This window comes from Schistocerca nitens, chromosome 1, assembly GCF_023898315.1.
Source record: "Schistocerca nitens isolate TAMUIC-IGC-003100 chromosome 1, iqSchNite1.1, whole genome shotgun sequence".
NCBI lineage: Eukaryota > Metazoa > Arthropoda > Insecta > Orthoptera > Acrididae > Schistocerca > Schistocerca nitens.
Window position 1 is genome coordinate 978,659,249 of NC_064614.1, and position 27,817 is coordinate 978,687,065.

At 43.4% G+C, this 27,817-nt stretch overlaps 1 protein-coding gene across 1 annotated transcript; it reads right to left on the reverse strand.

Moving 5' to 3' along the window:
- Positions 1-1,606: 1,606 nt before the first annotated feature.
- Positions 1,607-27,134, reverse strand: LOC126216472 (cuticlin-4-like). Its single transcript, XM_049942107.1, has 6 exons — positions 27,078-27,134; positions 26,746-27,016; positions 16,946-17,220; positions 13,770-14,150; positions 7,498-8,094; positions 1,607-3,075 (listed from the first exon to the last, which is right to left on the reverse strand). Exons 1-6 carry the CDS (start codon positions 27,132-27,134, stop codon positions 2,710-2,712), a joined length of 1,947 nt encoding a protein of 648 aa, XP_049798064.1. The 3' UTR covers positions 1,607-2,709.
- Positions 27,135-27,817: the final 683 nt, after the last annotated feature.

Below are 27,817 nucleotides of genomic sequence, written 5' to 3' on the forward strand. Positions count from 1 at the left end.
TAAATCTCTTTCTCTTTTAATCCAGTCTTTACCTCAGTACTAACTGTAGAATTAAGAATTTTGCCTATTTATAATGGATTATATTATACCTTTGAAGAACAGAACACTAACTATATGAGCGATGGAAGGTTTGAGTTTCAGCTTCCAGTCGTCTGCGACGGTGAAACTGGATTTTGGTGGAAGAAATTTCTAGTGTCCGCATCAAAGGAGACACTCAGTTGAACAGATTTACAGAAACCACTGACAATTTAAACCAGAAAGGTAGACGTTGATTTGAATCAAACCCATCCTGAATACGAGTTCAGTGCATCTACCACAGTCCAACTTCACTCCATACCTTTGTTTTCTCACCGAGACCGAAAATGAAGTTTTTGACAAAAATCACAGACACCCTGTCATCGTCACCTCTCTCAACACAATAAACATTGAAACTGTTTCATCTTTCCAGTTTAAGAATTATACAACACTCGTGTCTCAGGCACATTTAAACATCACCTTTTCATACAAAAAGTGATGTTACCTGGGAACAAATTCAATGTTAAAACTTCAAGTAAGAGTCATGGCAGTAGAATCAAGTAAGAGCAGGAACATGATAGATATAAAAGGAACATTAGACTTTTTGCCGTCTAAAAGTTGTTTTCATGTGACAGTACTAAAAGTAAACACACAGATTCTTCTGGTTTATCATATAATGCGGAGATGACTTTTGTTTTCCTCTTCTTGTTACAAATAATCAAGGCAGTTACATATCTGCCAAAAGTGCTTTATTTCAACGCATATTCTTTTATATCCAACGCACATTCCTCAACTGATAATACTGACTTAATTCAACAGAGCAACATTAAAGGTAAACTTTCGTAGGGAAAACACTGTTTCCCCACACTATAATTTACCGAGCGTTGTTTCTTTTGTTTAGTTACCTTGTAACTACAGTTTCTTCCTTTATGGAAAGTTAAAAAATGTTAATATTAATTACACACTTGGATTAAACTGTACAAAAATGTATTTTGATTAAAATAGTGGACACTGACTATTACATTGGTCCCTTCCTGAGAGATTTCACATTTGAAAGGCAAAGTTTTTTCTAGTAATAAATCTCACAATAAGAAGTATGTCCGGAATCATACATAATTAGATTCTTTTCAGTAATTATTACGGGAATAATTACTTTAGGAAAGCTAGAAAATTTTTAACGAGAGAGTGCTAACCTTGTATCACTTTGGTCAATAGGAGAACAACAGCTGGACACTGGAGTGTTTTACTGAACTGTTCTGACTTATATATAATAGTTGTGTCATTAGTTACAATTAAAATATAAATAACTTAAATTATAAATGATAAATTATGTTCATATAAATAGGAGCATTGTAATGATTTACATATAATGCGTGTAAAAAATGACGTGTCATAGTGGCATGAATAACATCAAACGAGATGGAAAAAATCTTAAAGAGGAAGCGCAAAGAATTCAAGTGCATCCAAAGATCGATGCACTTTCGTATTTTTTTCTTTTTTTGGAAAAATGACAGAAGTTCTTTTTTCTCGGTGATTAAAACAAAAGAAAGAATGAATTCTGGCAGCACGTAACAGAAGCGCTGTATATAACTATTATTAAGAGTCTGCAATATTGACTTACTGAATATCTCGCTTTTCTAACTTAAAGTAGAAAAGGTGTCAATGACACACAATTACGAATCATTTTGAAAAATGAGGTTGTGCTTAATTTTAGGATAGTCTTATATTAAATGACTGATCTGCCGTTAAGTCATTTTAAAGTCCATTAAAATGGCCTAACTGCAGGTAAAATGCTAAGACTCTTACAAAAGGTAGGGCAGTTGCAACAGGTCAGTTCAGTCTTTTCAGACCTAGGCCGAAAGGATTTCGCGTCTCACGACTGTAATCCTTTCAAGGAAGTCACGTTTCCGAAATGCTGGCGAGATACCTCCCGTGCTATCCGAGCAGCACACTTCCACGTTTCCCACACATCTCACTTCCCTATGAGTTCGTAAGGGATCTTGCTGACACCTCAACGTCGTAACTGAAATCTACGTTGAGTTACTCACTTCTTTCTAAGCTGCCAATGTTTTGCTTTTACAGTGAACTAAACTGGAGCTACAAACTGCTATGTACCCTGAGTTATTTAAAGAAAGAAAAACGCTGTATTTGTGGACACACCGCTAAATATCCCAAGAATTTTGCTTGCCCTGACCCTAACACTGTGTACCGTACGGACGGGAGCCCAAAAACTTGTTACCAAAGAAAGAAGTGAGTACTCAGCACAGAAAACCATCGCGAAACAGCTGAACACAGTCCGTCGCACTTGTGGTCGTCGTTGTAGTACCTGACTTACGGCGGAAGTGTTTTATTTTTATCCAGCAGAACCTTCAGTAGTGCACTCTCTTCTTGAGGTCACGTGTTCTTCAATTGCTGTAAAGTGCTCATTGCCAAACAATTCTCAATGAGGCTTTTCGTACAAGGCAGACGAGACTGGCGATGGTCCATTGTGTGAGGTGTAAAGTGGTCTGCAGATGGCTCGTCTTCCAGTTACGACGTTGCCGGTTTCCGGTGATGGACAGCGCGGTCGATTTACGCCCACAACGGCGCTGCCCCACTTGCTCACTGCATCAGAACCGGTGAGGTGGGCCAGCGGGTGGCGGAGACGTGGCGGCAGCGAGGCTGCGGTTACGCCTAGGAGCAGGCTAGAAGGGCTCAGTTGGGACAGGGGCCCGCGGCGACCTTGACGAATTCCGCGGCGTGCTCGAAGGGTCCCGCAGGTGCGGAGGGCCGGTGCAGGAAGGCGGACACGGAGGGCACGAAGCCCAGGCCGGACGAGCCGGCGCCGGCGCCGGCGCCCTTGCGGTCGATGGCGCGCACGCGCACGAACAGGAAGGCGGCGACCAGCGAGGCGACCACGAGCAGCAGCAGCAGCATCACCAGGCCGCCCACGAAGCTGGGCACCGACATGCAGATGTGCTCGCCGTCAGCCGCGCGCGGCGCCGCCTGGATCACCACCGTCTCGTTGGCTGTCGATCCCGAGCCGCCCAGAGCGAAGTTCACGTCTCCCGGAGCCACAACCTGAGACAGAGAACAAAATTATTGCCCAAATCACATCTTAAAGTGAAATATACGCATCACCATCGTCACCATCAGCGACCTTGCCGCAGTGGTTGCACCGGTTCCCGTGAGATCACCGAAGTTATGCGCTGTCGGGCGTGGTGGGCACTTGGATGGGTGACCATCCAGGCCGCCATGCGCTGTTGCCATTTTTCGGGGTGCACTCAGCCTCGTGATGCCAACTGAGGAGCTACTCGACCGAATAGTAGCGGTTTCGGTCAAGAATACCATCATAACGACCGGGAGAGCGGTGTGCTGACCCCACACCGCTCCTATCCGCGTCCTCCACGGAGGATGACACGGCGGTCGGATGGTCCCGGTAGGCCACTCATGGCCTGAAGACAGAGTGCTTTATCATCATCACCATGAGCATTATCACGAGGTGGTGGGCCTTTTGGTCTGTTCCGTCTCTTTCTAAACTGACCAGACCATCTATCGATTAGTGTTGCTTAAGATCTTTTGGCACTGGCTTTATATCGTTTTACTTTTTAGTGATCCTTGCATCTGGCATATGGCTTACGTGTCCTTTCCATCTTATCTGACACTGTTTTATTTTTGTCAGTTATGTTTTGCATGTTCACGTCAGCTGGAATTTCGTCAGATACTAATCAGACAAAAAGTTAGTCAATTACTACTTTGAATTAACAGTATGCTCAGACTACTGGCGGCTAGTTATCATGTCCTAACGTGCTACGGCACACTGTGAATACTGTACTAAAGTTATGCCATTTCTCTTTGGTTGCGAGCTGGAAATTGAACTAAGTTTACTCTGTTTCTGTTCGAACGCATTCCGGAACGCAAATAAAATGGACGAAAACATGTTTTGTAGCTTTCTGTCCACGATAATTAGAAACCAGTGTAGAGTCCTGAATTGTGGTCACCCGAACTGCAGTCAACGCAGAGAAAGCTACGCAGCTCTCTGTTTTCGGCTACACGTGCTCTGATGTGACGTCATTCATGCTGGCTCTAAGGCCTTGTGTAAGGTATTGTGCAAGCAATATGGCGAATTCTGTAGATGATCTGCTGAAATGACCCTTTTCAAAAAGCTTTGGAGGAAAATGTGAGAGTAAAGAGTTAGGTCGATCTACTCCAAATTTAAATCTGATAGGTTGAAGGCGTGGGTTCGGGCTCACTGATTTGGCTTAATCCGTGTGAGCAGGAACAAGTAGATGCCCTTTTCAAGGTCTTTGAATATTTCGCTAAGTGAGCCACAGAAAAAGTAAAACGCTCTCTAAGGATTTACAAGTAGAGTATGGTGGATTCTTGAGCAATACTTCATGTATTGGCGCCATTGTGCAGTGGTCAAATTCACTAACAGACAGTTTGTCGGCTCAGGCTCCATCCTCACTGATACAATTTTTTTGATCTTATTTTATCCCTCACAATGTTAAAATAGTAATTATAAAATTATTCTGTATAACGTAACCTTTTATTTGTTCTTTTAATTCAGTTTCAGCTTTTTATTATTCCTATGTACTTTTCAAAGTGTCTGTAACATAAAGCCTTTGAGATCTTTGGACTTTTTTTTGGTTAGTCATGCGAAGCTGGGACACGTTTTGTAAATGTGGATCACAGTGGGTGCTGTCTCAAAACTTATAATGGTTTTCATTAAACCGATAATTGCACAGTATTTGAATGGTGCACACGTAACACTACGAAATTTAGGAAGATACAACAGAAATGTTGGATGGAAGTATTGCTTAGGACCATCCATCACGTTAATTTTTGTGAAATTACGTGTTATTTGATCATTTTCCCTCACCGGTTCCGCAAACTACAAATGCCTTTTATATACTTAATGAGCTCTAAATAAATAAAATTAATATTTCTGTAGCACCAAACAGTTAACAACTACAAAGCGAGGCCTCAGAATGAAAGCTTGTAAGAAGCATCTGATGATGGAGTTTTAAAAAATCACAAACTGTTAATGGTTACAAGTAAATGTAAATATATTTTGTGAATAGAACCATCTAGACTATTAAATATATTTCTGTAGTTATAACGACGTTTCGGCCACTGCCATCATCAGATAAAAACTTAGAATGTGTTAAAACAATGTTCAGCGTCAATCAATAACATCTGTGCCTAAGTGGGACGTCAGCCATAGTAGAGGAATGGGCCGCTCACTAAGCAGCTGGTTTTATTGATATAAAATGAAATTGTTTTACAAGTTCTAAGTTTTGATCTGATTATGGCAACAGCCGAAACAACGCTATAAATACATAAATACAATGAGAGGACAAAAATCATGGGATAGAGATATGCACTTATACATATGACGGTATTATCGCGTACACAAGGCATAAAAGCGCACTCCATTAGCGGAGCTGTCATTTCTACTCAGGTGATTCATGCGAAATTGTTACCGACGTAATTGCGGCCGCGCTGTGGGAATTGAGACATCGAAGGCGAAATGGCAGTTGGAGCTAGCCGCATGGGATATTCCATTTCGGAAATTGTTAGGGAACCCAGTATTCGGAGATCCACAGTGTCAAGAGTGCGCCGAGAATAACAAATTTCAGGCATTACTTCTCATCCGAATAACACAGTGGCCGATGGCCTTCACTTAACGGCCGAGAGCAGAGGCGTTTGCATAGAGTTGTCAGTGCTAACAGACAGCAAAAACGAGTGAAATAACCGCTTGATATCAATTTGGGACGTTCGACGAGCGCACCCGTTAAGACGTTGAGGCGAAATTTGGCGTTAATGGGCTATGGCAGCAGACGACAGACGCGAGTGCCTCTGCTAACAGTACGACATCGCCTGCAGCGCCTTTCCTGGGATCGAGACTGTATCGGTTGGACTATAGACGAACGGAAAACCTTGGCCTGTCTCAGTCTCAGTTGGTAAGATCTGATGGTATGTTTCGAGAGTGGCGCAGGCTCCACGAAGCCACGGACCCAAGTTGTCCACAAGTCACTGTATAAACTGGTAGTGGCTCCATAATGGTGTGCTCCTTGTTTACATGGAGTGGACTAGGCCCTCTGGTCCAAATGAACCGATCATTGGCTGGAAATGTTCGGCTGCTTCGATACAGCCATTCATGAACTTCACGTTCCCAAACAACCATGGTATTTTTATGGATGACAATGCGCCAAGTCGTTGGCGTGATTGATTTGAAGAACATTCTGGACAATTCGAGTGAATGGTTTGCCCACCCATCGAGCATTCATAGTACATAATCTAAAGGTCAGTTCATGCAGAAAATCCTGCACCGAAAACATTTTCGCCATTATGGATGGCTATAGAGGGAGCATGGCTCAATATTTGTTTAGGGGACTTCAAACGACTTGTTGAGCCCACGCCACGTCGGGATGCTGCACTATGCAGGGCAAAAGGAGGATATTAGGAGGTATTCCATGAACGTTTGTCAGCTCAATGTATATTAAAGGATTAGAATATCCAGAATGATAACAGACTCAATAGCCATTTCACTGCCAATTTTTTTCGGACTGGAAGACGTTGATGTGTTATTATTATAATTAATGCCGTAGACAGAAGTAACAATAGGAAAAAATATTCCCCGCTGTTTTGTTTCGCGATACGGGGAGGGGATGCACTTACATGACATGAATATTCATAAGTGCCGCGCAGGGTTTCAAAAGTTGACCGTGCAATAATTACAAGACATACAGAAAACAGACACACACCTTTCCAAGGTTTCAAATCGAATTACAGGTGCTCAATGTAGGCTCCGTTTGTGACGGCGCAAAAGTCAATAATTGCGAGCCGTTCACTGACACGAATTGTTCGGGTGGGCGTGACAGCAGCCCGCTTTGCAAACCTGTTCATTGGGTTGCCTATTACAGACGCTAACTATTTCCCTGCGACAATTCGGAGCGGAGCAGGTGTTTACAGTGAAACTTGAAGACAGCGACAACCTGCAGGTGTAAGCTGTAATTGTAAGACTTCTGCAAGCCATTAGTAAGGGTTGGGTTGGGTTGTTTGGGGGAAGAGACCAAACAGCGAGGTCATCGGTCTCATCGGATTAGGGAAGGATGGGGAAGGAATCAACCCGTGCGCTTTCAAAGGAACCATCCCGGCATTTGCCTGGAGCGACTTAGGAAAATCACGGAAAACCTAAATGAGGATGGCCGGACGCGGGATTGAACCGTGTCCTCCCGAATGCGAGTCCAGTGTAAACCATTAGTAAGCTTCCCTTTACCAATGGGTTATCGATTCATAGCAATAACTTGCAGCAAATTCTCACTGGTTCTGTAATAACCTATCGTTTAAGACATACATCCCAGTGGTAGCGGAAGTGTTAAGGAAATGTATTTCCGTTATTGTTTTCATCGTACTTGTGAGTGGTTGCTGTGTTCAAGTCACAATCCTTTTCAATATGGGTGACACTGGTCGGAGGCAAATTGGGGGCGAGCGCACCTGTATGACGCGGCTGGTGTTGACGTCGAGCTCCTGGGTGGCGGCCCTGCGGCGACGCGCGCCGTGCAGCAGTTCCAGCTCGACGGAGCGCGGCCGGCCTCCGAGGGTGGCCAGGTTGCCCTCCAGCTCGTCGACGACGCTGCCCCCGGTGCCCTTCCTCTTGACGGTGGTGTAGGCGTTCTGGTAGCCGGGAGGCGGTGGCGGCGGCAGATGCACCTCGTTGTCGTTGGGCGCGGGCGACGACGGCGGCTGCTGGTTGCCGCCCGAATTGGGCTGCTGGTTGCCCGTGGTGGCCGGGTTGGACGTGGAGGAGGCGGGCGCACCCTGCTGGGCCGACGCCTGCGGCTGCGGCGCGGGCACCACGTCGGGCTTGGGCTCCGAGAAGGCGCCGGCCGGGCCGGAGGGGTGGCGCGGGTCGGGGAAGGCGGCGGCGGGCAGCCCGTACTCGCCCAGCGACGGCGGCAGCGGCGGCGGAGGACCGTACTCGGCGCCCGGCAGCGGCAGCGGCGCGCCGTACTCGGCGCCCAGCGACGGCGGGCCGTACTCTCCAGACAGGCCTCCGCCGCACTTGGGCTCGGGGCAGTTGTAGCGGCACACCTGCGGAACAACAACGTGTAGATGCAGACTTCCTGAAAGTTGTGTGAAACCGAGTAAACATACAACTCTTGGGGGAAAAAAAGGAGCAACAGGGGCTACCATACCAGTATCATGCACGTGTGATCGTCTCATGCTTTAAAATGTTCATGTCACTCTTGGTACTGATATTCCACATGGTCACACGATACACTAAAATTCTGTAGTCTGGTCAAAAGTATCTACATCTACATTTACGTTTATACTCCGCAAGCCACCCAACGGTGTGTGGCGGAGGGCACTTTACGTGCCACTGTCGTTATCTCCCTTTCCTGTTCCAGTCGCGTACGGTTCGCGGGAAGAACGACTGCCGGAAAGCCTCCGTGCGCGATCGAATCTCTCTAATTTTACATTAGTGATCGCCTCGGGAGGTGTAAGTAGGGGGAAGCAATATATTCGATACCTCATCCAGAAACGTACCCTCTCGAAACCTGGCGAGCAAGCTACACCGCGATGCAGAGCACCTCTCTTGCAGAGTCTGTCATTTGAGTTTGCTAAACTTCGCCGTAGCTCTATCACGCTTACCAAATAACCCTGTGACGAAACCCGCCGCTCTTCTATGGATCTTCTCTATCTCCTCTGTCAACTCGACCTGGTACGGATCCCACACTGATGAGCAATACTCAAGTATAGGTCGAACGTAAGCCACCTCATTTGTTGATGGACTACATTTTCTAAGAACTCTCCCAATGAATCTCAACCTGGCACCCGCCTTACCAACAATTAATTTTATATGATCATTCCACATCAAATCGTTCCGCACGCATACTCCCAGATATTTTACACCTGCTACCAGTGTTTGTTCCGCTATCATATAATCATACAATAAAGGATCTTTCTTTCTATGTATTCGCAAAACATTACATTTGTCTATGTTAAGTGTCAATTGCCACTCCCTGCACCAAGTGCCTATCCGCTGCAGATCTTCCTGCATTTCGCTGCAGTTTTCTAATGCTGCAACTTGTCTGTATACTACAGCATCATCCGCGAAAATCCGCATGGAACACATATTAGTGGACATTAATTTTTAGTGGGTCCATCCTTCTACTTTAAGACGGTTTGAATGCTTCTGGGGTCGTTTTAAGTGGGGTACCTGAATGCCTGTGGAAGAATGGCAGCCCATTCTTCTCACCAGCCGAAAACAGTGATGTTGGGCGCTGGGGTCTGGGGCGGAATCTAACCCATCCAAAAGGTGTTCCATCTGATTCTGGTCGGGACTCGGTGCAGGTCAGTCCATTTCAGGGATGGTACTGCCCAGAAGCCACTGGCTTAATGTTCAAATGTGTGTGAATTCCTAAGGGACCAAACTGCTGAGGTCATCGCTCCCTAGACTTACACACTACTTAAACTGACTTAAACTAACTTATGCTAAGAACAACACACACACACCCATGCCCGAGGGAGGTGATGATGATGATGATGATGATGTTTGGTTTGTGGGGCGCTCAACTGCGCGGTCATCAGCGCCCATACAAATTCCTAGCCTGTACACAGTCCAATTTAGCCACTTACACGATGGGAGCCCGACCCGAGGGAGGACTCGAATCTCCAGCTGGAGGGGCCGCGCTACCCGTGGTATAGCGTCTCAAACTTTACGGGCACCCCGCGCGGCCGCCACTGGCTTACAGATGCTGTTTTATGACGTGGTGCCTTGTCATCCTGGTTCAGACGGGTTTTCTATTGCTTATAGTACACAGTGCTGTAAAATGATCTCATATCCTTCCGAATTTAGTGTATTTACGAACACACCTTAACCATGAAAACACATCCATACCATAACATCACCACCTCTCTACTTCCTTGCTAACAGTACACGTGCTGCCAGGTCAAGCTCTCCAGGAATTCGCCAAACCCAAACGCTTCCACCGGATTGCCACAGGGTATAGCTTAATTCGCCACTCCACTCGTTTCGAGTCATTCTCTGTTAAGTAACGTTGCTCTACGCACTACCTCAGCCGTTGCTTAGCAGCGGATGAGGAACTGCTCCACCAGTGTGCCCCATTCTTTTGAACTCCCTGCGCAGTGTCTTTGTGCTAGCTGGACTGCTGGTGGTACTTTGGAATTCACAAGTGATTCCGCTGATTTAATGCGATTTATTACAACCACCCTGGATTGACCCTCTCCGTCATGAGGTCTGTCTAGTCTTGATTTAACTGTCGTTATTCATTCGGGTTTCCAACTCATAGTCACATCACCAACTGTCGATGTGGGCAGCTTTAAGCATTGTAATGTCTCCCATTTCTTTGTTACTCAGGTAGCAACCAGTGACTAATCTGCATTCGAAGCCACTAAGCTATCCTGTTTGTGTTGATGCTACTTCTCTACTGACAACACTTCTCACCTCCTTTTATAGTGGCGGGTTCGGCTCAGGTGACATCTAGTGGTGAATTCCGCATTGCATAAGGGTGCCCGAATAGTTTTGGTCAGATAGTATGTACAGGACGTCCCGTTTATCCCGACCATTCCGATTAGCAAGAGCCTTTTGTCCAAAAGCAAAATGGAAAATGTGTCAGCATTTGTTGTTTACCTACAAGGGAACATGAAACAGCATAATTACCCTTCCCGTAACTTTGTAATGAAGATCTGAGGAGCAGTACTTATTTTTAAACAGCACCCTATTTTTTTCGGTAATGTAGTTCCTCTCCTCAAGACGTGTTGAGAAACGTATCAGAGTTTACCATTCACGTAAACACGACATCATTAAACACGTAACACAAAATTTAATTTGACTCTCCTGTACTATCACACATTTCGCTGTCCGCGGTGATATAACTTGTCCAGTTGCTGGAGTCTACAATAAACATCGGAAAACGAAGAATTTGCAGTCCAGTCACTCAGTCAACCGTCTTCGGTTGAAGCTTTGTGTGAGTACATCGTACACCAACGAAGAGAATATACAAATACAACATATATAAAATTACTACAGTAATGTTCTATATATGCAGACTGCAGCGAAGAACCAAAATTTGTACCAAGGTCAGAATTCGATCCCGGGTTTCCTGCTCACTAGGCAGATGCACTAACCACTACGCCACCCTGGCACAGTGGATTTGCACAACTGCACAGACTATCCTAGCACGAATCCCTCCTCAGTCCAAATTCCCATTCACTCCTCAGCCCACTTGGTATTTCTTCTAAACTGGAACATCATTGCAGAGCTCTCCGACTACACTGGAATAGCACCTCAGCATCGAACGAAATGGGGGATCTTGCTGGAAACCCAGGCATAGCTGCTTTGATCAAATGAAACTGTATGGTTTCAGAGACATTTTCAAGTCCCAGTTTGGTCTGAGGAGGAAGTATGCTAGGATAGTCCGTGCAGTTGTGAAAAGCCACTGTTCCAGGATGGCGTAGCGCATCTGCCTAGTGGGCAGGAGAACGCTTTCGAATCCCGGCCTTGGTACAAGGTATATTGAGCGACGGGAAAACTGGCTGAACACTTCTCTACATGCCATAATCCCCCTTATATTATTCTCATGATCCCGGCGCAGATGTACGATGTTGGCACTGGCGCTCTCCGAATAAAGGTTCAATGAATTTATTTACCAATAGGGTTAGGCGAGAACTACGTCTTCTTCTTCTCCCAGGGATCGCCATTTAAGCTCCCCGAGTAATCTACGCTCAGTGTACGAACAGATTTTTTTCTACAGATGTCGGCACAATTTTGTCTCTAAAAGTGTTCCCATACCTCGGCAATGCCGTTCTAAAAACACCGAAAAAACTTTGAGTAAAAGTGTTACCCAGAAAGGGCTTGTTTTTGTTGTTATCGGAAGAAAATATTTTGCTTGCATAGTTTATGCACATGTGCACATGAAACGTTTGTAATGTTCAGGGAATCAGTAATAACAACTCTACAAAAGTAACATGTTATTAAGGGTATATTCGATTAAACTTGCAACAGATTTTCAAAAAGTCTGCCCTTCTGCCCTGAGGTTCATTACATGCTTGATACCTTCGCAAGAACGCCCGTCCTACACAACAGAATATGGAAATTTGTGATAAGTTCCTATGGGACCAAACTGCTGAAGTCATCGGTCGCTAGGGTTACTCACTATTTAATATAACGTAAACTAAGTTACGGTAAGGACAACAAACACACACATGCCCAATGGAGAACTCGAACTTCCGAACTTCCGACGGGGGGGGGGGGGGGGGGGAGCAGCTGCGCGAACCATGGCAAGGCGCCCTTAGACCGCATGGCTACCCCGCGCGCGGCAGTCGAGTATGTCACGACAGTGATTCACATTGCAAAACGTGCCACTTATTCAGGAAATAATCCCAGCCGTCGTGACAATTGAGTTAAGGCATACTGCTCTTGAGATACCTCAAAAAACATCGAAGCTTGTTAAAACAAACGAACGCGCTGATCACACAACTGGTCATGGTCGATCTATTCTACGTGCTAGAATTCGCCACTAATCTGCGCCACGTCATCGATGTTAAAACGTTCTGTGAACAGAGGTTGCAGTATACAACAAGCAGTACTGAAACCAGTACTGATTAATGTTTGTTTTTAATTTTTTTGCCTAATTTGCGAAACAGTTTCGTTATTTTGGCGTCCCAAGCGTTAATAAGACACCAGAGGACCTGAAGAATCACAAAATAAATGTAAACAGAGCCCAAACTCATGAATGAAATGACATAAGCTGTTTTGTCTTTAAAGGAAATACTCTCGAATTTACATATAATTGCAATTTATTTCACTGAAAACAAGACAATACAAACACAGCATTCCATCCTTAAGAAGACTATATTTCTGTGGCTGACTATTCTTAGGACAGGCACTTTCCTTGACACGCACGAAATAATTCTACAAGGAGTCTAAAGATTTGTTCATTGTTACCGTCCACTCGACTATACATTTTACGAACATTTGTTTAATATAATTACCTGTTCTTCAAAAGACTGCTCTATTGAAAAATTCTGCCGATTGTGGCTATAATGTAACAGAAATTGTCGGACAGGTTCACCTTGAGTTCGTTTCATTACGAAATCTGTGTTGTAGTTTTCTCTTCACCTACAGCTACGATGGCTTATCCGGACACTAAATAATGTAGGTATTTTACGCATTCATAAGCTGTATTGTTTCCAAGCACAATGAACAAAACGCCGTGTTATTGTGTAAATATACGACGTCTTTCTTCAGTATATCGTATCTTCTGCTGTTTGCTGTTTATTTCTTATTCTTACAAAGCAACGTTATTCTTCAGCAATCGTCTGTACCTAACAAGAAAATGGAAACTAAACAACACTGTAATGTGCTCATTCATCTCCCTTGTGATCTTTTGGATGTCCATAGTATGAAAATGCCATATCTTCTATTTGTTATTTGTACAATTAATTATGCTATAATTGCACAATGATCCCTTTTTTGCAAACCATGTTACAAATCGAAATAAACGGTACTATTTGCATTCAGTAGTGTAGCTTATTCCCTGTTTGGCGGGCTTCTATCGCAGTGTAAAATAAAAATGAGCAAGAGTGTCGCAACTGTATTTGTTAAACGGTGGATCGCCTATAAAAGTCCAGTTGTTAAACATTTCGCTACATGTCATAGTAAATCTGTATCGCTGCATATTATAGCTTTTACAGCTGTCGAAAGTGACTGAAATGGCAGCAGATACTGCCGTATTACCCACCTGTATGACGCACTGGAAGTGCACGTTCATGGAGTCAGGGAACTTGAATGCCTGGAAGTAGGCAAAGGAGACGACAGAGGCGGACGGGCCGAAGTTCTTGATTTTCTGGAAGCGCGACATGATCTTGGGCCTGACGACGCAGCCGTACTGATCCACCAGCTGGATGGGGGCGCGTTTGCCGTCGTGAGCCACGCAGTTGCGCACCAGCATGTCGAACTTATTCTCGTCGTCCTTGATGGCCAGCACCATCGTCATCGTCTGGCCGATTTTGACGATACCAGACACCTCTGATGCCCATGGGCCCTTTCCTACCTGGATCTGCATCCAGCACTGCAGATTGTCGCCCAGGAAGTTGGCTGTCACGGCGTGCAGCATATCAACCTACAAATACCACAAAACAATAAAAATCTGTACTACTATATAAAGACGAGGTGTTGTTTAACACTGTTACCAAAAATCCCTAAAAATGTTTGACCGATTTACTTCAAATTTTTACATGATATTCTACCAAACACTCCTATGGACATAGGCTACGTACATATATTTTTTAACGAACATTGTGCAGGTTTTCTGTTAGAACATAATGCGAAAAAGTAAATGTTGTGCTGTGCTATGAAAATGTGCGATCAGTTTTAACCACGATAGAAGGGCATTTAAACCACTTGACAGATTGTTTCTCCCACACATCTTCTCGTTCCTTATGTATAATTTTAAACAAAAATTGTATACTCAACACTGGACTGTTTTTTTTCTTTCTCTAACCCGTTTTAACAGAACACGGGAAAGTTTTATTTATGGCTTAGCGGCCTATGGTTACAGTAGTCCTACAGAAACAGAATCGTCCGAACCTTTGTAATCCCAAGCGTCCGCAGATTAAAACCATGCGAAATACTGTTACTGAAGCCACTATCCTTAAAGATACAGCAGCTACAGAAGTCTTTCTCATGCCCCATATATCAATGATAGCCAAGCAATTTATCCATTCATTTCAAGCGACTCAATCAAGAGTTCTTTAGCGATACCATTAAACAAGGTCAGAGAGAGGGAGGGAAATGGATGACTAGATGAACAGAAGAGGGGGGGGGGGGCGAGAAATTGATATAGAGAGGAGGAAGTAGGAGATGGACAGGGAGAAGTGTAGGAGGAGATGCAGTAAGAGAGGGGGATGAGGTAATGGACAGATAGAGGGTGGAGGAGGTGATATACAATGAGATTGGGGAGAAGGAGAAGATGGATAGAGAGATGGGGAGAGAAAGAGATTAGGACGTGTATCCAATTCCCATACATATTTAGCAACTGCAAAGCACTACCGCGTCCGCTAGTTCCTCACATAGGCTATACCGGAAGTTGAGACACCGAATCTCTCAGTCACGTAAAAGAATAACATTTGGTAAATTAGGTCAAAAGCGGATGTAGCCTGTAGAGATGCCCCTCGAAACAGCGGATTTTATTTTACCAACTACAGAATCATAGTGCTGTCTCAAGGAGCTTCACGTACCTGTATTGGTCACCAGTCTATGAAATGAAAAGAAATTTTTGGAAACCCAAACGTTCTTTTAGGGTTATATAGAGCTGCAACAGATTCATCCTTATCTCGAGAGATAAAAAATAGACCAAAACGATGACCTCATGGACTTTTTGAAATTCTGAAAGTAGTTGGGATAAAATACCTGGAGAAAAATTATTTACAACTTTTACAAAAACCATATTGCAGTTTGAGAGTCAAAGAACATGAAAGGGAATCTGATGTTGAGAATGGACAGGGTTGTAGCCTACGTCTAATGTCATTCAATTCGTAGATTGACTAAGCAGTAATGGAAACCAAGGAGAGAAAGGGAATTAAGTTTCAATGAGAAGAAATAGAAACTTTGAGATTGAGGATGACATAGAAATTCGGTCATAGACAGCAAAAGACGCTGAAGAGTAGTTTGTTGTTTCTTTACAGCACAAGAGCTGTTGAACGAAATGGACAATTTCTTAGAAAAGAGCAGTTGAACGGAATGGACAATGTCTTACAAAGAGGTTATAAGATGAACATCAACAAAAATAAAATGGAATGTACTTGCATTAAATCAGGGGATGCTGAGGTACTAATTAGGCTATGAAATTAGACATTAAAAGCAGTAGACGATTTTCGCTAATTGGGCAGCAAAATAACTGCTTATGGCAGAATTAGGGAGGATATAAAATGCAGATTGGCCACAGCAAAAAACGTATTTCTAAAAAAGACGAATTTATTATCATCTAATACAAATTTAAATGTTTTCAAGTCTTTTCTGAAAGCATCTGTCTGTAATGTGGCCTTGTGCAGAAGTGGAATGTGGACGACAAGCAGACCAGACAAGAAGACAATGGAAGCTTTTGAAATGTGCTGCTGCAGAATAATGCTAAGGTTGGATGGGTAGATAGAATAATTAAGGAAGAGGTAGAGCACAGAATTGGGGAAAACGGAAACTTAGGGTACAACTTAACTGAAATAAGGAATCATAGTGAGGACACATAATGAGTCATTAAGAAATCGTCAGTTCGATAATGGAGGTGAGTGTGGAGTGTAAGAAATTGTGGAGAGAGACCAAGAGATGAATACAGTAAACAGGTTTAAGTGGATGTTGGTTGCAGCAGTTATGAAGAGGCTTGCAGGGGACAGAGTAGCCTTATCAAACCAGTCATCGGACTGAAGACCGCAACAGCGGTGGAGTTTAGGTGAGTAACACCAGATCATATGGAGTAGCAGCACGAAGGGACATGTAAGCTGTAGACCGTAATGCATGGAAAAGTCTAGGTGAGACCTTTACCCAGCAGATGATAATAATGAACGTAGTGGTATGAGAGTGTCTCACAAACCAAAAAGTTGGTTGTATACTACCCTTCACGTTAATACAAGAGGGTATTGGCTTTGTAGAATATACATTATCATCCAGACAGTGGAAGTATATTTTGTTTTAGATCCCACGTTTCAGTGTTAGTTACGGTAGCCACTTGTTTCCTTCTTTTATATCTTTCTCTATTTATTCGCTTCCTTCCCGAAAAAGGTGCTCTAACAATAGTGATTCCAATCGAGACGGAAAGCTTAAGAAGACTACGAATGTTCCAAGAGTCACCCCACATTCTACAGCGAATGTGCGATTTGCCGCAAGATATGCCGATGCACAGCTTGAGAAGACTGCCGAACTGACCTGGAAGGGCCTGAAGGTGACGGCCTTCTCGTAGAAGTCGTACCACGTGCAGCGCAGCTTGCGCGCCTGGTCCCACACCTCCTGTACGTAAGGGTCGTACTGGATGATGATCGTGTTCTCGACGTAGCTGCCGCTGGGCGTCGGCCCACCGTAGCCGCCGCCGCCGTGGTTCGCCGAGGAGGACATGCCGCAGCTGTTGAGGAAGATCTCGAACGTGGCGCTCAGGTGGCCGGTGCCCGGCTTCAGGTGAACGCAATGAGGGTCGCTGTAGAAACCTGCGTCACAACACAAACTCCATCACATAACGGCTTTTGCGTGGTATACGCCCAAAGACTTCAAGAAGAATATAATAATTCCAATCCCAAAGAAAGCAGGTGTTGACAGATGTGAAAATTACCGGACAATCAGTTTAATAAGCCACAGCTGCAAAATACTAACACGAATTCTTTACAGACGAATGGAAAAACTAGTAGAAGCCGGCCTCGGGGAAGATCAGTTTGGATTCCGTAGAAATACTGGAACACGTGAGGCAATACTGACCTTACGACTTACCTTAGAAGAAAGATTAAGGAAAGGCAAACCTACGTCTCTAGCATTTGTAGACTTAGAGAAAGCTTTTGACAATGTTGACTGGAATACTCTCTTTCAAATTCTAAAGGTGGCAGGGGAAAAATACAGGGAGCGAAAGGCTATTTACAATTTGTACAGAAACCAGATGGCAGTTATAAGAGTCGAGGGACATGAAAGGGAAGCAGCGGTTGGGAAGGGAGTAAGACAGGGTTGTAGCCTCTCCCCGATGTTATTCAATCTGTATATTGAGCAAGCAGTAAAGGAAACAAAAGAAAAATTCGGAGTAGGTATTAAAATCCATGGAGAAGAAATAAAAACTTTGATGTTCGCCGATGACATTGTAATTCTGTCAGAGACAGCAAAGGACTTGGAAGAGCAGTTGAACGGAATGGATGGTGTCTTGAAGGGAGGATATAAGATGGACATCAACAAAAGCAAAACGAGGATAATGGAATGTAGTCGAATTAAGTCGGGTGATATTGAGGGTATTAGATTAGGAAATGAGACACTTAAAGTAGTAAAGGAGTTTTGCTATTTGGGGAGCAAAATAACCGATGACGGTCGAAGTAGAGAGGATATAAAATGTAGACTGGCAATGGCAAGGAAAGCGTTTCTGAAGAAGAGAAATATGTTAACATCGAGTATAGATTTAAGTGTCAGGAAGTCATTTCTGAAAGTATTTGTATGGAGTGTAGCCATGTATGGAAGTGAAACATGGACGGTAAATAGTTTGGACAAGAAGAGAATAGAAGCTTTCGAAATGTGGTGCTACAGAAGAATGCTGAAGATTAGATGGGTAGATCACATAACTAATGAGGAGGTACTGAAGAGGATTGGGGAGAAGAGGAGTTTGTGGCACAACTTGACCAGAAGAAGGGATCGTTTGGTAGGACATGTTCTGAGGCATCAAGGGATCACCAATTTAGTATTGGAGGGCATCGTGGAGGGTAAAAATCGTAGGGGGAGACCAAGAGATGAATACACTAAGCAGATTCAGAAGGATGTAGGTTGCAGTAGGTACTGGGAGATGAAGAAGCTTGCACAGGATAGAGTAGCATGGAGAGCTGCATCAAACCAGTCTCGGGACTGAAGACCACAACAAACAACGCCCAAAGAACATGGGGTTTTCAGTTTATTTTGTCGGTCTTTAATGAGTCAGTTCGTTCTGAACACAGCTGCTTCGTATAAAGCAGTTGACGACTGTTCTTGACTGTGTATCTAACGTATCTGCCGTTCGTAAGTAGGCAACAAATCGAAAAATTCCTCTCTTCACTAGGCACACAGGCCTTGGCAACACGAGGCTTACAAGAAGAGTGACTGCTGTACTCTGTGTCGTCTGTCCACAGTGTAAAGGGATCGAGTGCTTCGATTATATTGTGATATGGAACATGTGAACATGGAATTGGTTGTTTGCGGTGCCGCTTAATGTGTGTGTGTGTGTGTGTGTGTGTGTTCAAATGGCTCCAAGCACTATGGGACTTAACAGCTGAGGTCATCAGTCCCCTAGACTTAGAACTACTTAAACCTAACTAACCTAAGGACATTACACACATCCATGCCCGAGGCAGGATTCGAACCTGCGACTGTAGCAGGCTCGTGGTTCCGGACTGAAGCGTTAGAGCCGCTCGGCCACACCGGCCGGCTGTGTGTGTGTGTGCGTGTGTGTGTGTGTGTGTGTGTGTGTGTGTGTGTGTGCTTGCGTGCAAGGACATTTGATTTCATATTTACCGCTTGTCTTTTTATTTTACCTGCACTAGTCTGGATTATGAAATACTGCTTGGTTTCTAAAAAGCGGTTCCTTACGCTTCACTGTAAGTTACACTAAAAACATTTGCTCTCAGCTAGCATTTTATAAATACTGGTTGACTACATGACCGCTCTTTCCGAGCTATGTGGTGGAGTGGATTAACATTCGGTCAGAAACGGGGTTCGTTTTTCCAGTCAATTAACATGATTTATACTTTCCGTGATTTACGTAAACTTTTTACGACGAATGGCAAAATAGTTCCTCTGCACTACTTCAGCTGATTTCACTTTCTTCTCTTGCTCCTGTTTCATCAGAGTTTCCTCCCTGTCTCTAACGACCCAGTCGTCAATGTGACGTTAATAATTATTGTTTTAGAAACCACTATTCTCTTTGCATGCAACTAGATTTTTGTCTCATGTCAACGAAATAATTCTACAGTAAATACTAAACAATAGAATCCAGTTAATACGTTTTCTGTTCGCCACTGTGGTAGAAGCGATAGGAAACTCGGCTTCTTATAAAGTATAAGTACTAAATCAGTCACCTTTCTTTCAGCTTAACGTAATTTGCTCTTAAATACCTGCCGATATCAATAAGACAGACAGTTCATGTAGTGAAAAACGAATCGACCTCATAAACATATGAAGATTTATAGATTTTATTTTCCAAAGACAGTAGAAGTCTTCTACGAGCCGGCCGCGGTGGTCTCGCGGTTCTAGGCGCGCAGTCCGGAACCGTGCGATTGCTACGGTCGCAGGTTCGAATCCTGCCTCGGGCATGGATGTGTGTGATGTCCTTAGGTTAGTTAGGTTTAAGTAGTTCTAAGTTCTAGGGGACTAATGACCACAGCAGTTGAGTCCCATAGTGCTCAGAGCCATTCTTCTACGAAATTTGTGTACCGTATGTGGATTAACCAAATGAGGTCTAAGTGTGGACTACAACTTCCAGTTCCCCTTTCTAACTATGAGTTGCAGGTCAAGCTAACCAAAAGCAGCATCCATCACTACCAACTGCGTGTGCTACTGAAGGTAGCTTCATACGCGATCGACTGTCGGAGAACCAGGGCTTAGTCGTTTATTTGAAAATGAACTGTCAGCACCTTCAAACTGATATGAACCTCTTCAGTAGTTGATTATTATTTTTACTTGTTTCACTCACGTCCTAAGCAGAATTACAGTATGAAACGAATGTGACATTATCGGAATGTTCGTAACTCACGGATTGATAATCACATCTATTATTGTAAAAGCGTGTCCAGAATAAAATTTCAGTATATATTGTTGCTTGATAGCTAAGTGTATTTATGTTACCTACAAATCGAAATGTTCAGGGTTCAATCTTCGATTGTTGGTTGTATTTTATCTGTCATTTATCGCTTCTTTCGTGTCGGGCAGTGATCTGTGTTTGTGCAAATGACAAGTTGCACCGAGCATGAACCTGTACGTCACCTTTTACAACCGGACAGATAAGTCGGTTTAGAGAAAGAAGAAAGGCATGGGTATACCATCTCCAAGAGAGCCTACCTAGTAAAGCACCGATGTATTGATATCAACCTATCAGTTCAAATAGCTTTGTTGTTGCTCTAAATTTCGATATATTTTGCTTAAGATGGCAATTTCCATTTTGTTCTTTTTAAGTACTTCCATGAAATGCACTTTTACATTAGAATTACAGCCGTTTTGGATTTTTTTATTTTTTTTATTTTTTTGCTTATTGCATCAGTGAATTTATAAAAGCTGTCATCACGATTCTGGCAGAGTCGCTCAGTGGTAGCTCACTCTCCACATATGGTTTGGCGCCAGTTCTCGACCAGCACATAGCCTATAATCGGACATAGTTTCCTTAGTCATAAACTTAAATGTTATTTAGAAAGCCTCAGAAGTAAAATGCGTTAGGCTCTTGGTGACATAAATTCCAAATAGCTTGTCTGAGGTAAACACTTGTTGGGAGTCAAACTGTTTTTTCGTATAGTACCGTTACCCCGGCTTCTCGCCTTTACCGAGTCGGCCACTTTCACCAGAGGTGCTCGGGAAAGCCGGGAGGCCAAATGCCTGTCCGAAACAACTCTCCGGACACTGTACAAGAGGGCCGCGCTAAATGAGATGTAAGCGGAACACGGCTGCGTTAAAGGCCTATGCAAGCAACTTTCGAAACATCACCGACAAATCCGACATTTAGTAGGTCGACAAAGTTTTAAGAACGTTAAACTCAAATAAGATTCAGGAATGCGCCGTGAAAGCTCTGTCTCGGCGACCTCTCTCGTTTCCTGTAATCATAGCCAAAGAGTCACCATCCATAACAACTGAGAAACAAGTTAAAAATTATGCCTTTCACTAATAAATGTGTCTTTATCGCAATACGAAAAAATCACTGAGTAAAGAGCAGTGCAAAATTAAGCACAACCGTATGGTTCATTTGACAATCTTGTCGTCCGTAACCGAACCGAAGCGATACAAGATATGCACGCGTCGCAAATCTGGCCCAAATAATAATACAAGTTCGAATTCGGAATAAAGGTAACGTTTGATACAGTATCTTAGTTTCATTCTTTAAACCTCCAGCGCACCAAGTTCATTTTATTACGATACAATTTGTAGATGTTGTCCTCTGCAATCTATAGCAAGGATAGAAGTAATTTTTTGCTAACTGGTCGTTCAATTGTCTTCCTCTCTGCAGAGATGGAGACAATACCATAGAGTACAGTTCTCGTTCATCAGCCAACAGAATTAGAGGCGTTTATGTAAAACTCTTACATCTTGCCATTAACCGATATTACTATCGGCATAATTATTTCAGTATCATTAATGTATGAGAACATGTCTAGTCCTACAGTACTCAAGTGAAAAGGTAAATTGAACTCTTCATCTGTTAATTATTTATCAGAACTAATCATCTAGAATTCTGCGTTTTCAGAGCAAACTGAATGTAGCAAAGCAAGTAAAGAGTCACGTTCTAGTGTTTCTCCGCATTTAAGGGGTGACATAGTAACCGGCAAACGATGTAAGTCAGCCCGCCACATAAAGTATAATAATAATTTTTTGTCATTGTTTCTTGCTGAGGAACATTATAAGTGGCGATCTCTAGAAAGGACGCATGGATACATTATCTCCAACAGACCTTCAGCCATCAATTAGCTATTACAGTAATTTTAGTTATTTACAGTGGACATATTTTGTTGTTGGGCATATAACTAATCTATTTTGTACATGTACAACGCGGATCTGAACGAGGACCAGGAATATAGAAGCCAGAAATCGAAGACCAAAATCCAAAGAACTAGCCCGCCTGGATTCGACACGCAAACTGAGAAAACTTTTTATCTCTATCCTAACAAATTCTAGATTGAGTGAAACTTTTCTTTTAGCTACGTTGAGCTTTAGAACTAGTTGTAGTGCCTAGAATTTAATTATATGTTGTAATTTGCATATTCCCGTGAGCTTAGCGCTTACGTTACATTCTTGTCACTGGCACTGTGAGATTGCCTTTTTTTCTATATAAATTTGATCAGCCGTTGTTGCATGCAACTAGCAGTCACAACCAACCTTCTTCCATTTGAGCTCATTAAGTGCCTTAATACCAGAAAGAAATAAGTTCTATTAATTTTCGTGAATTTACGAGCATTTCAATTTTGCTGTCGACTTACGCGGTCGCTGTGGCTCTAGATTTGGTGAAGTGGATTCACCAGCTTTCAAACCTGAAGCTACACCTAAAAGCGCATCTGTGCCGGTATTCATGTAATTTATTCATATATGTGCGAAGTATTGTTTTCAAACCTTGTAACTTACAACTGATCGTTAACTGAAAAACTTTAAACCGTAAAATGTAAATGTATGAAATGTAAAAACGTAGCATCTGTCATTTTGTGATACGTGGGTATAAATTTTCACAGATAATCTTTGATGGTTCAGCTTACCGGTTCACTCACTCTGTCAAAGCAATGTAAATAATGTAAATCTGAAGAAGTTAAATTTAAACGTAGGTCTAAACGAAACTAATTGTTAATTTCGTCCTATGTTGGGGATAATATAGTATTTCAGTTTAATTTTTACGCTTCCAGCGTAGCAAATTCATTTCATTAAGATATAATGTGAAAATGTTGTTCTGTGCGATCTGCAACAAGGAAACGATGTAGTTTTTCTCTCAGGTTGTTCACTTGTCTTTCTCTCTACGGAGGTGACCATAGAGGGGAATTCTCGTTTATCAGCTGAGCATATGGTTCCGAACGTCACTGCGCAGAATTCGAGAACTAAGTTAGTTCTACCAGGGGCAGCACTTTCGTGAAAATTCTTTTAAAGCGGGAACAGTAGAACGTGTGTCTAGTGTCTAGAAATGTACATGAAATTAGCGATATCTAAACGACAACGTCTAAAAATAAGAAAAGATTGGCGTTACTTGCACATAGAGAGAAATGTTTAGCCTATTAAAATGAAATCGGTTAATTTCAACAATAGCTAGAGCAAATTAAACTGTCCACATGGATAAAAAGTGTAAGCATCATTGCCCTCACAGGGGATGAGTCTCGGTGCTGCCCATTTCCATTAACAGCAGGGTTGGCATCCGTATGATCACAGTCCGTTACAGCTCTCACCAAACTTCGAATGATAATGTTATCAGAGGTAATTACTTTGAAAGGTAAAAACAGTATTTTGCATTTATTTTCGTTTTATTTGTTTTATGACATCATCCACACACTTTTTAGACTCTTCATTTCTTCAGTAACAATAAAATTACCTCATAGAAAATCTGATAGTCTATAACAAGTCATTTCCCAGCCACGTGAGTGAGCTATGACCTTGACTGTTGTGTATACCAGAGCCAGTTTCTAGTATCCAGGGAAAGGAGGCTTTTGTCCACTTGGAGATGATGGGACAGTCTTTCGGTAATCCTTCTGAATACATGGTGGTCGGAGCCTAATAGGATCGCATTCCGTAGCGACATGTGTTTTCCAGCATCTCTAGGAAAGGATGTTTTTAAAATCCTGGCAGGAAGTAGACCCTTCCAGAGAAATGCTTCGTGGTAACTTGAACATCCTTCTCGCTCTTTTTAATTGTCATCCTTATTTCATTTTTGATGTAGATCGTTGGCAGATATTGATAGAAGCTAGCTATGAACGCATAGTGGTGTACGTTTCCCAATCCAGTAGGCGCATAGTAGATATTTTCTGGAAATAGCTATGCTATTACAATGCATTCATTTGTGTAGGTGCGGTGGCAGTTTGAGCCCTGTCTCGCACGCCAAATCGAGGCATACGACCTTATTTACACTGAGTTAACTGTGGTTTACATCGTGGTTACCGCACGCATAGAAACGAGCTGGTGCATCACATGGAACAAACTCCTCATGACTTGCGATCGCAGCGCTTAACAGGCCAGTTTTCAACTGCATTTGCCTCACAAACTACACAATTTGTTTACGAAAATGGACGGGAGTAAAATTTCTACCTTTGCTCTATTAAAACACCCATTTCCTCCCTTGTCCATATGCTAGTCATGTAGTTTTGTATGTACTATTCATAAATAAAATTTTCAATATCCATTGACATTTTGTAAGGCAAGGAGGAATATTTCATATCCATTTAGCAAGGACGACGGCTTGTAAAAATTTCATTGTAAACAGTGCGATACAAATTTATAATAGTCTTCCTCCTAATATAAAAGTTATTTCGTCGTTCTGTCTTTATTGCAAAGCCCTAACGCCATTCTGACGACATCAAGGCCCTATTCAAAAACAGGATCTTTCGAACATGTGCAATACAAGACTTGAACCAAGAAAGTGCAAAAATATCTTAAAGCTAGTAGTGCAAGCTCTCTTGTACATAAAGTAAAAAAAAAAAAAAAAACTCATTTATTTACTGCATTCTCAACACTGAAGTTGAAAAAGTTTTTCCGAGACAACTCCTATTCCGTAGGAGAACTGTTTCTATTTTTGTAATGTGTAAAAAGGCGGTAGATTGGGATTAATACCTTATATCTGCACTTTAAAAAGTTTAAATGATCAGTAAGTAGCCATATTTAAATATGACCACATGAAATGAATTTAAAATGACGCGCACCACATCATTACAATAGTTCGTACAAATGATCCATGGAAGCCGGCTGTTGTGGCCGAGCGGTTCTAAGCGCTTCAGTCCGGAACCACACGGCTGCTACGGTCGCAGGTTCGAATCCTGCCTCGGACATGGATGTCTGTGATGTCCTGAGGTTAGTTAGGTTTAAGTAGTTCTAAGTCTAGGGGACTGATGACGTAAGATGTTAAGTCCCATAGCGCTTAGAGCCATTTGAACCATTTTTGTACGCAATAGAACGTTATTCATCTTGATGAAAAGCAAGCGTTTCCTGTTATAACTGATACGTGCGAAAGTTGTTAAGCAATAATAGAAACAAGTCTGATATAAGCTCAAGGAAGTATTGAAGCCATGTTTGTCATTTTTTTAAATTTTGTCTTTTTTGAGTTATTCTTTCTCGAACACTACATGATAACCCTGTCCTTGTTTTAGTTTTACTACAACATCCCTCTGTTTCGCGTTGCAAATGAACAGTCTTAGAATAACACTTAAATTCATAATGACAATTGTAATTTTGCTGTAAATATTGGTTATTTTTAAGTAACAGACAGGAAGGTAATTATGTAAAACAAAAATGTTCCGTAGGTTACGCAACCATATCCACACTCAGTTTCTAGACAGTTAAACACTTCAAGGATCTAGAGGAATCTGCTATGACGCTGATCATATATGCAAACAAAGAGATCAAAGTGAGGTAACGACTGGTAGATATACAACACACCTAACATACAGGTAATGCGATTACGATCTTAACCGAGGAAAGCTAATAGGGAAACTAGCATGTTACGTTATGTTATGTTATGTTAACCGGGGACCTAGAAACGATGGACAGGCTCCATCCCCGCCGCAGTCACAGTGGTCCGCAATCCCACGACGACTATCGCATTCCACTTCACCCCTCCGCCGCCCCACACCGAACCCAGGGTTATTGTGCGGTTCGGCCCCCGGTGGACCCCCCAGGGAACTTCTCACACCAGACGAGTGTAACCCCTATATTTGCGTGGTAGAGTAATGGTGGTGTATGCGTACGTGGAGAACTTGTCTGCGTAGCAATCGCCGACATAGTGTAGCTGAGGTGGAATAAAGGGAACCAACCAGTATTCGCCGAGGCTGATGGAAAACCGCCTAAAAACCATCCACAGGCTGGCCGGCTCACCCGACCTCGACACAAATTCGCCGGGCGGATTCGTGCCGGGGACCGGCGCTCCTTCCCGCCCGGAAAGCAGTGCGTTAGACCGCAAGGCCAACCGGGCGGGCGAAACTAGCATAGTCTACACTTATTTATGATAGTCTACGGTAGCATGCGGTAGTTTTACTACTTTATGCGGCAATATCTCTTTAGAGTCATTTCGTTAATTCTGAGGTCTGTGAAACAGTAAAACATGTGACATATCAGAAAGATCAGTGGGCAGTGCTTACCTTTAGAGAAGATCATGCCGTAGAAGGGCCTGTCGAACTCGATGTTGACGCGCATGTGCGTCTTCTCGCACTGCACCTGGAGGTGCTTGATCTGCGGCATGTCGGGCGTGGCGAGCGGCCAGGGGTCGTCGGGCCCGGGCAGGCCCGGCAGTGGGGGCGGCGCGCCGTAGCCCGGCCCGGGCAGCCCTGGGAGCGGGGGCGGAGGCCCGTAGACGGCGCGGTGCTCCAGCGGCAGCGACGCCGAGTCCACCTCGCCGCGCGACGGAGCCGCCTGCAACACACGGGCCGTGTCTCCGCGCCTCAGTCTCGCAGCCTCTGCACGCCACACCTACCTTCCTCAACCTCTTCAACCCCTTCTTAGGATGATTAGTGGAAAAGCAAGGTAGCATAGCGGGATAAATTCAAGCAGCTACGAATCACAAACCGAACGTTACTTATATCTAAGCGAAAGAGGGCCAGTCTTAATGGGCTACACCAATGAACGAGCAAATAAAAGATGGTTAACAGATTGGACAGGTAGTGATCCTACACTCTGTATTCGGGGTGAGCGTGATGTTGATTCCTCTCCTGTCGGTATGAATGATCGTCTTGCACTGATCGGAAACAACAGGACATCGCGGTGAAACTAATTAGTGTTGGCCAGGAACCTTACAACCGAGCTCCCTGTACAGTTTCAACAGACCAAGAAGCCAAGTTCTTGGATACGGGTCATACTTCCAGAACCAAGCTCAGTTACTGTGATCAACTAGCTCCGAACCTAAAACTGAATATATGGTCCAAAGAGCAGACGTCATTACAGTGCCAGACGAGAATGACCGTATTCTCTCTGCACAGTACATACATTTGGAGGAAAGAAAGGTTATAACTTAGTGTACCATCGACACTAAACTGAACAAGAATAAGAAATTAACAGGGGAATTGCCTTAAGGAACCATTCTAGAACTGGTCTGAAATGATTTGTGGAAAGCAGGTTACATTGCCAAGGATTTGAAACCTCCTCCTCCCAAACACAAGATCGGTAGCTCAACCACTGCACCTACTTATCTCATACCCGACACGAGTGTCACTATCA

Excerpts from the sequence above, each read along its gene's own strand:
- LOC126216472 (XM_049942107.1), bottom strand. The coding sequence starts at position 27,134 with ATGCTACCTTGCTTTTCCACTAATCATCCTAAGAAGGGGTTGAAGAGG. Across the intron at positions 17,221-26,745 it reads CGGCATGATCTTCTCTAAAG|GTTTCTACAGCGACCCTCAT; the intron begins GTAAGCACTGCC and ends GTTGTGACGCAG. Across the intron at positions 8,095-13,769 it reads ACTTCCAGTGCGTCATACAG|GTGTGCCGCTACAACTGCCC; the intron begins GTGGGTAATACG and ends GTTGTTCCGCAG.